The 14,851-nt window shown below is 44.2% G+C and overlaps 1 protein-coding gene across 3 annotated transcripts in view; it reads right to left on the reverse strand.

Moving 5' to 3' along the window:
- Nucleotides 1-3,023: 3,023 nt before the first annotated feature.
- GABRR2 (gamma-aminobutyric acid type A receptor rho2 subunit) overlaps nucleotides 3,024-14,851 on the reverse strand; it is a 67,723-nt gene continuing 55,895 nt past the window's right edge. For 2 of the 3 annotated variants that reach the window (XM_025383775.1, XM_025383774.1), the window contains 5 exons: nucleotides 14,622-14,704; nucleotides 14,287-14,427; nucleotides 12,230-12,382; nucleotides 11,075-11,271; nucleotides 3,024-4,425 (listed from right to left, as the gene is read on the reverse strand). In XM_025383775.1, the coding sequence (XP_025239560.1) occupies nucleotides 4,114-4,425; nucleotides 11,075-11,271; nucleotides 12,230-12,382; nucleotides 14,287-14,427; nucleotides 14,622-14,704 (886 nt within the window). In that variant the 3' untranslated portion in view covers nucleotides 3,024-4,113. The remainder of the gene's footprint in view (nucleotides 4,426-11,074; nucleotides 11,272-12,229; nucleotides 12,383-14,286; nucleotides 14,428-14,621; nucleotides 14,705-14,851) is intronic. The other variant, XM_025383776.1, reaches the window with a different exon arrangement.

The following is a 14,851-nucleotide window of genomic DNA, read 5'->3' on the forward strand; positions in this document are numbered from 1 at the left end:
TTTGAAGAGTTCTAGCTTTCTCAACTTACACACGTCACAGAACTCTGATCACCTTCAACATACATGGCCCAGCCCAGACCAGTCAAATTCATTCCCCAGGTTTATTCTAACTGGAATAAACATAGAAAGACCCTTGACACTGGGTAATTGAACTAGAAAACTGTGGGCCTAAGACCATCAAGGCCCCTCCACCCACCCACCCACACCAGGTGGAGGAAACTTGTCTGCAGTGGGTGAGAATGAAGACAGACAGAGTGTTGGATGGAGACATGACCCTGAAGGGACATGCTGAAACCCAATTCCAGACCCTTAAGTCCCCAGAGCTTCCCTGCTTCCTTCAAATTCCCTGTTGTTCAATGAGCCCCTAGAGTATCCTTCCAATATATCTTCTTTTCACTTGTACCATTTTTAGTTGAATTTCTGTCACTGGCAACTAAAATGGTTGAAAAATACACCAGTTTATATTCTGATGGCAAATTAATTGATTTTCCAAAAGATTATAACTTCCCTGCCCAAAGCCCTTTTTGCCCCAACTTACTTTTCCTATCTTATGTCTTTTGTACATTCTGTAGAGTATCTATTCACTGACCCCTGAACATACCTGAGCTTTCCTTCTTCCACGTTATCATCCCTTCCTTCCCTTTTTTGGTACTCAAAGCTGTGTTTATTCATCACTCAATATTTATCAGAAAACACTCCTCAAATTCTGTGATCTTTCCCTCCTTTGAACCACACCCATTAAAGTGTAAGCTTCCTAATGACTGAAGAGTGTTCCCCATTCATTTCTTTACCGGTCACCACCATCTCTCACCTCAGCACAAGACCTTGAGGACAAATGCTAAATAAATATTGGCTCCTTGGTGTCAATGAAGTATGTCCAATCACCAGTTTTTGTATAAAACCCATTTCTTTTATTGTAACATTAACATTTTTTCAGTTTCATATTGGTGAAATCAGGATTCATATTATAATCATTGGCATTCCAGAATTTGATTATTAGTATTTTTTCTCAGTACATAAAATATGGATGCATCTTACATTTCACGATGTCAGTGAAGTAAGGTATCATTCATGCATTCCTGATAACGATTGTGTCTGCTTCTCTGTCTTGCCTCCAGGGTGAATCATCCCCTGTTCTATTTCCATAGTTCCTGTTTTCTACTCCTACTGATGTTTTCTCCAGTTTACCTCTTTAAATTTCCTACTTTTCTCAAGTAGTGTCAGACTATTATACTGTAATAAGGCGATGCTAAATACAATGGTGTCATTGTATCATGGCCCCGCATGATAAAATACTGTTTATGATTCTAAATATGTCTGCTATAGAATTAACTCCAGTTTAACATAGAAGCTAGCAAAAATAAATGTTTATTTGTTTTAATTTGTGAACAGAGTCATAATTCATGAAAACAATGCACTCAGAAGTGGAGTAGTGTTGGAATTAAATAAGTCTTACAACCAAAGCAATATGATATATTTAATGACAGTAAAATTATCATTCTTTGAGCAGCACTGTGGCTTGGGAGAGTCTATAGAGATAAAAGGTTTCTGGCTGGGTGCAGTGGCTCATGCCTGTAATCCCAGCACTTTGGGAGGCTGAGAAAGGCGGATCACCTGAGGTCGAGAGTTCAAGACCAGCCTGACCAACATGGAGAAACCCCATCTCTACTAAAAAATAAAAAAATTAGCCAGGCATGGTGGCGCATGCCTGTAATCCTAGCTACTCAGGGGCTGAGGCAGGAGAATCACTTGAACCCGGGAGGCAGAGGTTGCTGTAAGCCAAAATAAAGCCATTGCACTCCATCCTGGACAACAAGAGTGAAACTCTGTCTCAGAAAAAAAAAAATAAATAAATATTTCTAAACTAGTCCAGATGCCCTGTACCACCCAATTACCCATGTTTATGCACCTTTGTTCTTCATTGGTCCATGAGGCTAGTGGTCTTGGTCTAGTGGTCTAGTGGTCTTGGGTCCAGCAACTCCATAGTGGGGAAGCTGTCCTCATAAGCACCGGCATGGTGGGGACCTGCCTTGATCTCTAGTGCTGCGGAAAAAGCCAGTCTCTCACCTCCTCTTCCCACAGCCTAGGATCCTGCCAAAATGAATGACTTGCCCACAGACCCTATTCTCTGCAATGGCAAACCTTCCTGTTCTCCCATGCATCCGCTTAGGCTGGTCTCTTGGCTGGTAGGGCTTCCTGGTCTTTAGGTCTGCCCAGCCCAATGCAGCAGCTACTAGCAGCTGTGCTTACTGAGCCCACTTGAGTGTGGATGGTATAACCAAGGAACTGAGTTTTCAATTTTATTGAACTTCAACTAATCTAAATAATAATTGTTATTACTTTAGCGATAGGGTCTTGCTCTTTCACTCAGGCTGGACTGCAGTGGCTTGATCACAGCTCACGGTAGCCTGGAACTCCTGGGCTCAAGCGATTGTCCCGCCTTAGCCTCCTGTGTAGCTAGAACCCCAGGCACATACCACCACACCCAGTTAATATTTTTAACTAATTTAAATTTAAATAGGCATGTGGCTAGTGGCTACCATATTAGACAGCCCAGATCTAGGATGTATTCTGTCCCATTTCTTCTTCTTAAAATCCTGACCTTCAAGGGGCATCTCAGGGCTGCTTTCTCCATGAGGTCCGTCTTCCTGGTGGGACTGTTTTTCCTCCCTTGGAATTCCCATCTCACACTGAACTCTGACTGAGGCACTAAACACTCTTAACCTTATATTATAGATATTTGTGTGGCATTTCCTCTACTAGTTCCTTCTCTGAGAGCTTTGACTACTCTTATTCTTAATTTGGACCCCACTGTACCTAGTGCAGAGATACTTTAAAATGTTTTTGCCTGAATATATAACAGTAACACCGCAATTAACATTAACAATAAGGAATTGACAAGAGTTGCTGTGTAGTAAAGGACTAACCTTGCCCCAAAAAAGGTTTGAGCCTTGGTCCCAGCTCCTGGGAGGCAACCTCTGTGCCCTTGGAATGTCCTGTGAGATAGAAGGGTCTTTGTCTACTGGGGCCTTGGGCCACACCAGGTAATCTATGCCAACAATGTGATTTATGATAGGTGCCCTGGACCTCAAGGTACCGGCTCAACCTCTGGAGGGGCAAAAGACTAAAGTCAGCCATGTGGGCAATCAGCCATAAATCCATGACCGACCCCAGTAAAAAAAACTGTACACCGTGGTGAGCTTGGGTGAGTTTCCCTGGCTGGCAATACTCCATGCACATTGCTACGCATCATTGCTGGGCAAAATTAGCTCTATCTGTGTAACTTCACTGGAGGAGGACAGTTGAAAGTTCTGGACCTGGCGTCTCCCAGACCCTGCCTTATATGCTAAAGAGTAAAAGCAACAACAAACAGAATGGGTCTATGGCGTAAATGGGGTTGAAAGAGGGGAAAGAGCAGAAGTACATCATGCCACATGTAGAATGAGCACAGCTTAGAGAAGATCTCTAAGGAAAGAGACTCTATTTTTTCATTTCCACAGTACCTGATGCAGAGTGGGACCTCGATATTTAAAGAATGGTTGAATGGATGGCTAAATGAATAATCTCCTCTAATACTGCAAAATCCTGTGGGTTGCCATACTCCCACAGGCAAATCATTTCCTGTCTGGGATCTGAGCTCTTTTCCCTTCTAGGTAGGCACTTAATCCAGTTGTATAGGTTCATGGGGTTTTTTTGTTCCTAATTTCCTATCTCCTATCCAGAATGCCCCTAACCTTGCACTTCGGTTCTTCCTTTTCCCTCCACAGCTGAATCCTAGGCATCCTGAGGGTCTAAGAATGTCTAGGAGGCATTTGAGTCCTTATTTATAGGAGGGGAGTTCTTGTTAACTAGTTCACACACAAGAACAGAAGGTCCCAGAGAGACGTGAAGTGTGACATGAGACATAGCATGAACAAGGAGTAGCCCCACGAGGTCTGGGGTCAGGGTAGCTGGAGGGCTCCTGGGCTCCTCTGAGAGATGAGTGCTGCTCAGGGTGGTCCAGTAGCTGCTGCTCTGTCTGGTGAGGGGCGTGTGGTCAACAAGTCCACCTGTCAATGACTGGCCAGGCCCCCTTGATGTCTATGCCCTCTTCTAGGAACAGCCTTGGAACCCCTAGGAAAACACTGACCAATAAATTAAGTTGAAAAAAATGTAGGAGGCAGGGAATATCAACCTAGAGTATTTGTCAATGGCATGGGTGTTCTGGAAGATACGAAAACCCATCTGGCCCTTCAGAAGCCCCTTCTTTCTGGCAGCGTTGGCGTCACCACTCAGGCCCAGGTGGACCACTATTTTGTCTTGCCTTTCTTCTTCCGTTAGGATATGGCTTCTGGGATACCCAGCCAGGCTGTTGGCCTCAGACTCACTGTAGCTTCCATCCAGCATCATGGTTTTCGAATGAAGCATTCCACACATGCCCGGGAACTATGGGCAGCAAGCACAAAGAACATCATTAAGCCTTCTGAGGTGGGCAGAGGAGGGAGCCTGGCCCAAAAGCAAAGCCGCATTGCTACTCAGAACCACAGAAAGACAGAACTAGAAAGATCTCCAGAGATTACTTAGTCCAACGATCCTCTACCCTGGTTGCATATTAGAATCATCTGCACAGCTCTTTAAACTGGCCGTGCCTGGGCTGTACTTTAGAGCAATTAATTTAAAATTCCCAGGTGATTCTACTGTGTAGCCAGAATCGAGAATCACTGATCTAGTCCAAATCCCTCAATTGTAGAGGCAAAACCTAAGACCTAGAGAGCTATACGATTCTGAGACCACACAGCTGGTGTCAGAGCAGGACTTGAAATCCACATAGTCTGATTCTAGCTGCAGGACTCCACCTTTCTGTGCATGAATCAAAAGATGACTAGGAGCCAGGCGCAGTGGCTCATGCCTACAATCTCAGTGCTTTGAGAGGTCAAGGCAGGAGGATTGCTTAAGGCCAGGATTTCAAGACCAGCCTGGGCAACATAGTGAGACTCCTCCTCTACAAAAAAAAAAAAAAAATTTTTTTTTAATTAGCCAGGCATGGTGGCATCCACCTGTAGTCCTAGCCACTCAGGAGGCTGAGGCAGGAGGATCATTTGAGCTCAAGAGGTCAAGGCTGCAGTGAGCAGTGATCATGCCACTGCATTCCAGCCTGGGTGACAGAGCAAAACCCCGTCTCTTTTTTTAAAAAAGAAAGAAAAAGATGATGCGGTAGAAGAGTGTCCTTATCTTAAAAAGTTACATTTAAGAATCAAGGGTCATGGTATCTGCAATGTATTTTTAGACAGTTCAACTGCACCAACAGATACATGTTTATATGGAGAAAATGTACATTCATTCAGAAAATGAATGCATAATCCATTTTCTCCATATAAGCATGTATCTGTTGGTGCAGTTTTTGCCACACAAAAGTGGAAAAATGTTAGCAATGTTGGATCTCGGTGCTGGGTACCTGAATGTACATGACCCTATTCTTTTAATAGTTTCTGCAAGTATGAAAGTGTTCATAAGACATTCTAAGTGGGAGGAAAGGAAATGGTTTCGCTTGACTTCTCCCCATAGTTTAGTCAGTAGAGAGTGGGCTTCCACTGGTGCCTGGATGCTTGGTGTTGACCAAGGGCAGGAGCCCCACTTGACACAGCCAATTGGCGTTGATTTGAGTATGTTCCTGACCTGGCTCTCAGCCCTTCAGTGCCTCTGGTTTTCCATCTAGGAAAGTGAAATAATGAAGTTTCACAACCTGCCTCTTATTGTTATGGATCTTGAAACTCTCAGATGAATATCATAAAACTTTAGAATGCAAAAATAGATGAATGATTTTATGCAGAATTAGAATTATTTGAAGTATTCTTATCCTTGAAGAAATTGTTTGTGGTTTGGGGGGCTATTTTTTTTCATCAGGCATGATTGTTTCATTATTATTTGCTGTGTCTTTGTTCCATCAGTAACAAATCTTTTTTTTTTTTTTTTTGAGACAGAGTCTCACTCTGTCTCCCTGTCTGGAGTACAGTGGCTTGATCTCAGCTCACTGCAACTTCCACCTCCTGGGTTCAAGGAATTCTCCTGCCTCAGCCTCCTGAGTAGCTAGGATTACAGGTGCCTGCCACCATGCCTAGCTAATTTTTGTATTTTTAATAGAGACAGGGTTTCATCATGTTGGCCAGGCTGATCTCAAACTCCTGACTTCAAATGATCTGCCTGCCTTGGCCTCCCAAAGTGCTGGGATTACAGGCATTAGCCACTGCGCCCGGCCAACAATTCTTGAATAATTAACATAGACTCGTAGATATAAGGGAATTAGGGATAAAAGGTCAGTAAGAGGTCATCTCTCTCTCTTTTTTTTTGTTTTTTAGATGGGGTCCTGCTTTATTGTTACCCAGGCTGGAGTGCAGTAATGCCATCTCGGCTGACTGCAGCCTCCACCTCCTGGGCTCAAGGGATCCTCCCACCTTGACCTCCTGAGTAGCTGGGGCTACAGGCACACGCCACCATACCCAGCTCATTTTTGTATTTTTTGTAAGATAGGGTTTTGCCAAACTCCTGGGTTCAAGGGATCCACCTGCCTTGGCCTCCCAAAGTGCTGGGATTATAGGCGTGCACCACCATGCCCAGCCCTATTCAGCTCTTTGTATTTAGGTATAATCACACCCAAACTGATAAAATTGTGTGATATTATCATGGGGGGTTATTTATTTATTTAAGGCACGGGTCTTTACTTCTCCTTGCTCTAAACTGAAAATCTTTCTGCTAAAATGAAATAGACTTTTCTCCTACGATTTTGAGTTCAAATCAGGAAATGCCAAAAATTCCGATAAATCCCTGTTTTCCAGATTGGCCCGTTTCTAAGAAAGAGGAAGTGGCTCCTGGCATGTCAGACAAGGTCTGGCTAATCAGCCAAAGTACTGGAGCAGCTGAGGGGAGGCAGGCCCTGGGCTCCCGCGTGCTCCCACCTGCACTTGTCTGCCATTCAAACCAGGGGTGGGCCTATTGGGTCCCAGGCAGCTTTTCCCCTTACAGAGTGGAAATCACACTTCAGTGAGCATCAGAAGCACCTGGGAGCTTGCTTAAAATGTTGATTCCAGGGTGCCATCCTTGGAGATTCTGAATCAGTAGACCTAGGGTGTGGTCTGCTGCAGGAAGTCAGGGACTCCGAACGGAGGGACCAGCTGGAGCCACGGCAAAGGAACATAAATTGTGAAGATTTCTTCTTCATATGGACATTTATCCATTCCCAAATAATACTTTTATAATGTCTTATGCCTGTCTTTAATCTCTTAATCCTGTTATCTTCGTAAGCTGAGGATGTACATCACCTCAGGACCACTATGATAATTGTGTTAACTGTATGAATTGATTGTAATTCAACCTACGTTGAAATGTTGGGGGTGGGTTCCCCCAGTAGTGGTCTCGGGAATCTGTTTTTTGAGAACCTGTCTCAAACCCGGGAATCTATTTTTAGCAGACTCAGGAGGTGATTCCAGGGCAGGTACTCCATGGCTTCCACTTAGGAACCTCAGCTCTATTGGGAACCATTTCAATGACCAGGAATATTAGTTTCTCTGTGAGGCAGCAGATGGTGCCTTCTCACCTCTGTCTGCTCTCCAGCAACTGTGCTTCTTGGTCTTAAACCCTACATTTGACAACAGCAGAGTACAAGCTCTCACCTCCTGGATGTCTGTTCTCACACAGACAGAGGGGGAGACTTAGGGGCCCGAGGCCCTCTCCACAGATGACTTCCTCGTCTCTTTAAACAAAGTCATACAATGGCTGGCAAAGATCAGGACCTGATACGGAAACAGGGCAAGTTGTGCTGGTGAACTGTTAGTTTGTGAGCCCCTGTTTGTCAGATGAAGCCTTTGCTATTTTTTTCAACTGCTTTATACAGGAAAGTCTAATGATTTATAAATCAAAGTGTTTAAATATGGTCCAAAGGCCTGTGATAATGATCAGTGTACAAATTACCTAAGTTTAAACTTCAGAAAGTAAATTTTCTGAAGTAAACAAAGTTTGACTAGAGCTTTAAAAATAAGCAACCTAGTATAGTATATTTGGAAATGTAAACTAAAAATAAAGTTCTAAGCCCCCAGACTGACTGAATTGACCCCCGTCTTGGTCAAGGGGACCCCAGAGAAACCTTAAAAACTGAGTTCCCAGTCATGACGGGACAAGAGGCCAGACACACCTTGTTATTCCTCCTCCTTTTGGGGTTTAGACACAACTGACCAGCGTTAATGTTGAAATAGAGATCATAAGACAGAACAGATTCTTTATGGCCCTAAGAGACCAAATTACGAACAGTACCTAAGGCCGTTCTAGGACCACAGTGAAGTCACACACCCCTGTGCTTAGAGAATATACTGTGTGCTGCCACAAGGTTTTTCTTTTTCTCTTTCAACTACACAAGCACTGGTCTCGAGATAAATGACGTTAAAACAATGTGAGGCTGGCGCGGTGGTTCACGCCTGTAATCCCAGCACTCTGGGAGGCCAAGGGGGCAGACAGCTTTGACTCCAGAAGTTTGAAACCAGTCTCAGCAACATGGCAAAATCCCATCTCTTTTAGAAATATAAAAACTAGCTGGACGTGGTGGCGCATGCCTATGGTCCCAGTTACTTGGGAGGCTGAGGTGGGAGGACAGCATGAGCCCGGGAGATGGAGGGCAGTTAGCAACCACTGCATTCCAGCCTGGGTGACACAGCCAGACCCTGTCTTAAAAAAAAAAAAAAAAATTGCAGCTCACCGACCATCAGACACTGAGTAACCAACCCCTGGCCCCTATTCCACCAGCCATAACTATAGCTTTGACTGGACAAGAGAGTGATTTTAGTAACCTTCTCTTGATAAGACCATCAATTCTGGACCAGTCCTGGTCAGTTTACAGAGGCTGTTCACTTGAGTGCCTTTGTGTCCCTTTTGCATATAGGGTCTAACTGTAATACATTGAACTGTTAAGTCTCCACCCCAGGGTGAACATGGGTTGTACGTTACATGCACATTTGTTTAATAGGTATGTGTCAGGACTACCTTCAAAAATATTCATAAATCTTCCTATAGCCTATTGAATATGTATATTTAGCCATATTCAGCATAAAGCTCCTACTCCAACACCTCCTCCTTCAAAGTGCCTGTGTCCAGGTCTTTACAGGAAGCTGCACTCCCCAGCCTGCAGGATGGCCACCTTGCAGACTGGAATCCTTTGTGAGAAATAAAGTCTCCTTTTTCAAATTTATAAATTCTTGATTTTTTTAAGTGAACAGAAACAAAGTGGAAATACTTGACAGGTATAATGCAGGTGTTGAAAGATAATTTTTGAAAAGGCAACATACTCTCTTTTCCTAAAATGTAAAGGTCCCATTGACCAAAATGTCATTACATGGCAAAAATAAATTATTTTAATTTTAAAAGCTCCCTTATGCTAAAAGGCTAATGGCCACTCAGTTGTGCATAAATGTGAGATTTTCATGTCCCTTTATCTCCACAGCTTTTAGATGAACACCCATTTTGATTAGTGCAATGATTGACCATGATCAGGGAGCAAGTCAGCATTATTATTATTTACGATTAGGTTGGTGCAAAAGTCATTGCAGTTTATGTCATTACTTTTGCACAGACCTAACACTAAAATGAACAGGAGTCTGACTATGAATGAAAGACTGCCTCCCTGTGCCAAAGGCTCATGAGCATGGCTTAGTGAAATCTCCCAGTTGTATTCTATCTCATAGTTTGCAGTTGACCCTTGAACAACATAGGTTTGAACTGTGGAGATTCACTTAGATTTTCCTCCACCTCTGCCACCCCAGACACAGTAAGACCAATCCCTCTCTTTCGTCCTCCTCCTCAGCCTACTCAGAGTGAAGATGACCAGGATGAAGCCCCTATGACCATCCACTTCCACTTCATGAATTATAAAAATATTTTCTCTTCCTTATGATTTTGATAACATTTTCTCTCTAGCTTACTTTATTGTAAGAATATAGTTTATAATACATATAACATACAACATAGGTGTTAATCGACTATTTATCTTATCAGTAAGGCTTCCAGTCAACATGAGGCCATTAGTAGTTAAGTTTTGGAGGAGCCAAAAGTTATACTTGGATTTTCTACTGCACAAGGGGTCAGCCCCCCAACCCTGCCTTGTTCAAGGATCAACTGTAGTATAGTATAGTACAGTACAGTATAGATAGTATAGTATTTATTTTTTTATTTTGTTTTTTTTGATATGGAGTCTTGCTCTGTCACCCAGGCTGGACTGCAGTGGTGCAATTTCAGCTCATGGCAACCTCCGCCTCCATGGTTCAAGGGATTCTCCTGCCTCAGCCTCCCAAGTAGCTGGGATTACAGGCATGCACCACCATGCTCGGCTAATTTTTGTCTTTTTAGTAGAGACGGGGTTTCACCATGTTGGCCAGGCTGGTGTTGAACTCCTGACCTCAAGTGATCTGCCCACCTCGGCCTCCCAAAGTGCTGGGATTATAGGCGTGAGCCACCATGCCAGGCCGATAATATAGTATTTCCAACTTCTTTCTGCATCCACACATAGAAGTTTTTTTCTTTTAAAGAAATATATATAAAATATTTAGCTTTAGTCCTTACTGTGGCTGAATTTTCACTGGGCACTGATAAATAAAGGTGGTTTTTTGTTCTAGAATTCTCCCTTCTCTGGTCATAAGACAGGGAGGCATTGTCCCTAGACATGTTCAGTAACAACAGTGAGAGTTTGTTTGTCTAGATCCTGACGTATGTGAAAGATGAAAACAACTTTCACATACATTATCTCATGTGACTCTTACAGTAGAGGTGAGGGTTCTGTAATTTCCCTTTGACAGATGAGAAAACTGAGGCTCAGCATAGGTGGCAAAGTTGAGTCTAAGACCCAAGCCTTCCTGTTCCTGGTCTTTGTCCAAAGACCTTCGTCTTTCTGGAATCCTTTGGGGTAGAAGCCAGAACCTATTCTAAAACAAGATCCTCCTCCTTTTGCACAAACATCTCCTTCTTCTACATGCAACCCCTGCCCCTGCCCCCTGCCCAGCCAACGTTCATTTTCACCCAGTAGCATGGACTTAGACAAGGGCGGAAGAAGCCCTCTCACCTTCTCCCGCAGCTTCCGTTCCTTGCGCTCCTGCACGGTGGTCAAGTAGTTGACGGCCGCGTACTCCAGCACCGAGAGGAACACGAACACAAAGCTGACCCAGAGGTAGATGTCCACGGCCTTGACGTAGGAAACACGCGGCATGGAGGCGTTCACGCCCGTGATGATGGTGGTCATGGTCAGCACCGTCGTGATACCTGCAACACCTGGCCTTAGTTGGGCTGCTGACAGAGGTCTAGAACTGCCCCCACATCTCACTAAGTCACGATTACTCTCTATCTCTTAAACCACGTGAGAAAGTACCAGGTGTGTTTCTGCCTCGGAGAGGGGCAAGGATCTGCCCCACCAGCAGCCAGGCCTATTCTCCCCAGAGCCAACCCGCTGCTTGTCTCATTATCCTTCAGGCACCTGAAAGACTGCGTTTCTGTGATGTGGCCGACAAGGAGAGGACCTGTTCTCATGTGGAATTAAAGACAGCGACTAAAGGACACCTCTGACGGAACGTTCCCAGACTTCAAGGAATAGGCACATTCTCCCTCATCTAAAGTACCTGAAGACTGTGGAAATTCCCAGAGGCCCATCGTGCGGGATTCTTCTTCACTCTCTCTTGCTGCTTAAACCCTCACCTTTCTCAAAGCCCAACCTAATGTTGTCTAAATTTACAACGACATGTTGTAAACTCTCACTCTGGAATTCAGGGTCTGTAAAAGGCTAAACCACAGCTCCAGGGAACGTGGCCGTCCTTTTCCCAGAAATCTCATATTCTGTGCCCTGCTTCCAAGCCCTCAGTCTGTCTAAACCAGGCCAGCAAATGAAGTTTTTGTATTTACAGAAGGAATTGTTGGCATTTGCAGAATCATCTTATTTATCTAAATACTGAGCTCTGATACTACCAGTTGTCGACGTCTATACCCCAAATCTTTCTGAAGTGTTGCAGTCACAGTTGATGTTGTTTTAGCTCCCTCTGGCTCTCACAATGTGGAGGAAACTGAGGCCAGCATCTAGACGGTAAAGGCAAGAAGCAGGAGAAGTTGCTCCTTCTGACTCTAATAGCTCATCAGTTAAGAACTCTAAATAATGATTTTTACTTTTTGTAAACATAGTGATAAGTTGAAAAAAATAACCACCCTACCACATCTTATGAAATGCTTTTACCCAGTGAAACTCTGGCAGGCACAGCTCTGCGGTCGATCCAGAAGGACACCCAGGACAGCATGACCATCAGAGTGGCGGGGAAATATGTTTGGAGCAAGAAGAAGAAGATGTGGCGACGCAACGTGAAATTGATGTACAGACGGTTGTACCAGCCTGGGGGACACAGGAAGAAGCCAGTGAGTTTCCATCTGAGAGGTAAAAGCAAACTGTATCCCTGGGAACCCGTCTTTCACTGACATGGCCCTCATCAGCAACAGAAAGTTGAAATTAATGATCAGTTGGCTTAGCATAATACCTTTCTTTTCCAAAATCTAAGCACTTCCTCGTATATATAAATATCTTGCCAATATCTAGTACATTTACTATCTCAGCTGGTATTACCTAACTTCTCTTCACAGTATTTTGGGAAAGGGTAGAACTAAACAGAAGGGAAGTTTTAGTCATTTGGGTTTTTGTTTGTTTGTTTTTGAGACAGGGTCTTGCTCTGTAGCCCAGGCTGGAGTACAGTGGCACCCTCACAGCTCACTGCAGCCTCAACCTCTCAAGCTCAAGCGATCCTCCCACCTCAGCTTTCTGAGTAGCTGGAACTACAGGTGCGTGCCACCATGCTTAGCTAATTTTTTTTTTTTTGTATTTTTTTGTAGAGACGGGTTTCGCCATGTTGCCTAGGCTATAGTTGTTTGTTCTGTATTTGTAATTTCCAAATTACAACCATATTTCTTGAGTGACTTGCTGCTCAAGAGCATGAGAGGTTGGAATAGTTCTATTTTGTTGAGGCCAGTACCACTGAGGCAGGAGCTGGGGGAGCTAGGCTCTGGTCACTGTCACCTTTGTTGTGAAATTGTCACCTTTATTGTAAGACCCTAACCCTTTACCATGCAAACTCCACATCTGTCACAGAAAGAAATAGGCTGTTCACATGATTCTAAAGTCTGACATTTGGGACATGAGGAAATGAGACTCTTAGAGGCTTTTCCAAAGCCTTAGCTAGAGTCAGTTGCGCTTGTTTCAACGCAGGCCTCCAATGCCCAGGCTAGTGTACAGTTCATTGGCACTAAGTATATTATTCACAATATAGTACAACCATCACCACTATTCATTGCCAGAACTTGTTCATCATCCCACATAGAAACTCTGCACCCATTAAACAATAACTCTCCATTCCCCCTCCCATGAGTTCCTGGGAACCTTTATTCTATTTCTCTCTCCTTATTTTTTTGAATAGAGACAGGGTCTTGCTCTATTGCCCAGGGTGGAGTGCAATGGCACAATCATAGCTCACTGCAGCCTCAAACTCCTGGGCTCAAGCAATCCTCCCTACTCAGCCTCCTGAGTAGCTAGAACCAGGGGCATGTGTCACCATGCCTGGCTAATTTTTTTTTTTTTTTTTTTTTTTTTGAGACAGAGTATCACTCTGTCCCTGAGGTTGGAGTGCAGTGGCGTGATCTCAGCTCACTGCAACCTTCGCCTCCTGGATTCAAGCAATTCTCCTGTCTCAGCCTCCCAAGTAGCTGGGATTATAGGGGCGTGCCACCATGCCCAGCTAATTTTTGTATTTTTAGTAGAGATGGGGTTTTGCCATGTTGGCAAGGCTGGTCTCGAACTCGTGGTAGGCAGAAGCCAGAACGTATTCTAGGCTACATTATTTTAATAATCAAAATTTAGGCTGAGCATGATGGCGCATGCCTGCAGTCCCAGCACTTTGGGAGGCCGAGGTAGGAGGATTGCTTGAGTCCAGGAGTTCGAGACCAGCTTGGGCAACATAGTAAGACCTCATGTCTACAAAAAAAAAAAATTGGCTGGGCATGGTGGCATGTGCCTGTAGGCCCAGCTAATCAGGAGGCTGACGTGGGAGGATCACTTGAGCCTGGGAGGTTGAGGCTGCAGTGAACCATGATCTCGCCACTGCACTCCAGCTTGGGAGACAGAGTGAGACCTTGTCTCAAAACAAAAAACAAAACACACACAAAACATATTTTCCTTGGGGTTAAGGCTGAAGAAGAATTCAAATGTGCTTTCTTGCACATTTGAATCAGATTGTGGCAAAAGATAGCTACCAGTGCTACTGTAGAAGGCCAGTCTGGAAGTCGTGTGAAATTTCTGAATCAGAAACTGAGACAAGGAGATCTTCTCGTCTGTTTTTAGGGATTCATCCCCATTCTTCCAGTACAGCATCAGATCTTCATCTGTATAGGCATCTTTGGGAAGAGGAAAACAAGTTAATGTGACTCGTTTGCTTCTGATGCAGGGTGAAGTAACAGGGAAATCCCATGCCAGTCCAGAGGTAAATAGGTCTTAACGCTGGCAGGCAGGGCTCAGCCTCATGATTACTAAAATGGCACCAAGATCAGAGAGGAAAGAAGGCAAAGGAATTAGGAATGCTGATACTTACAGCTCTCCAGCTCCAAAGAACAGGTCTGGGAGTCCAGGGGAAAGTGGCTGAAGTCCATGTTGCACATGGCAGTGACCGTAATCCTAGACAACCCAGAGTCACATATTGGCTTGTGCAGTGAATTATTGGCTCCTACATATGCCCAGAGCAAGAAGGCACAGTACACAACCGAGCAGCTGCCTCCTCACATCTGCTGCAGAAGCTTGGAAACATAGTTATCTGAGTTATAG

Source organism: Theropithecus gelada, chromosome 4, assembly GCF_003255815.1.
Source record: "Theropithecus gelada isolate Dixy chromosome 4, Tgel_1.0, whole genome shotgun sequence".
NCBI lineage: Eukaryota > Metazoa > Chordata > Mammalia > Primates > Cercopithecidae > Theropithecus > Theropithecus gelada.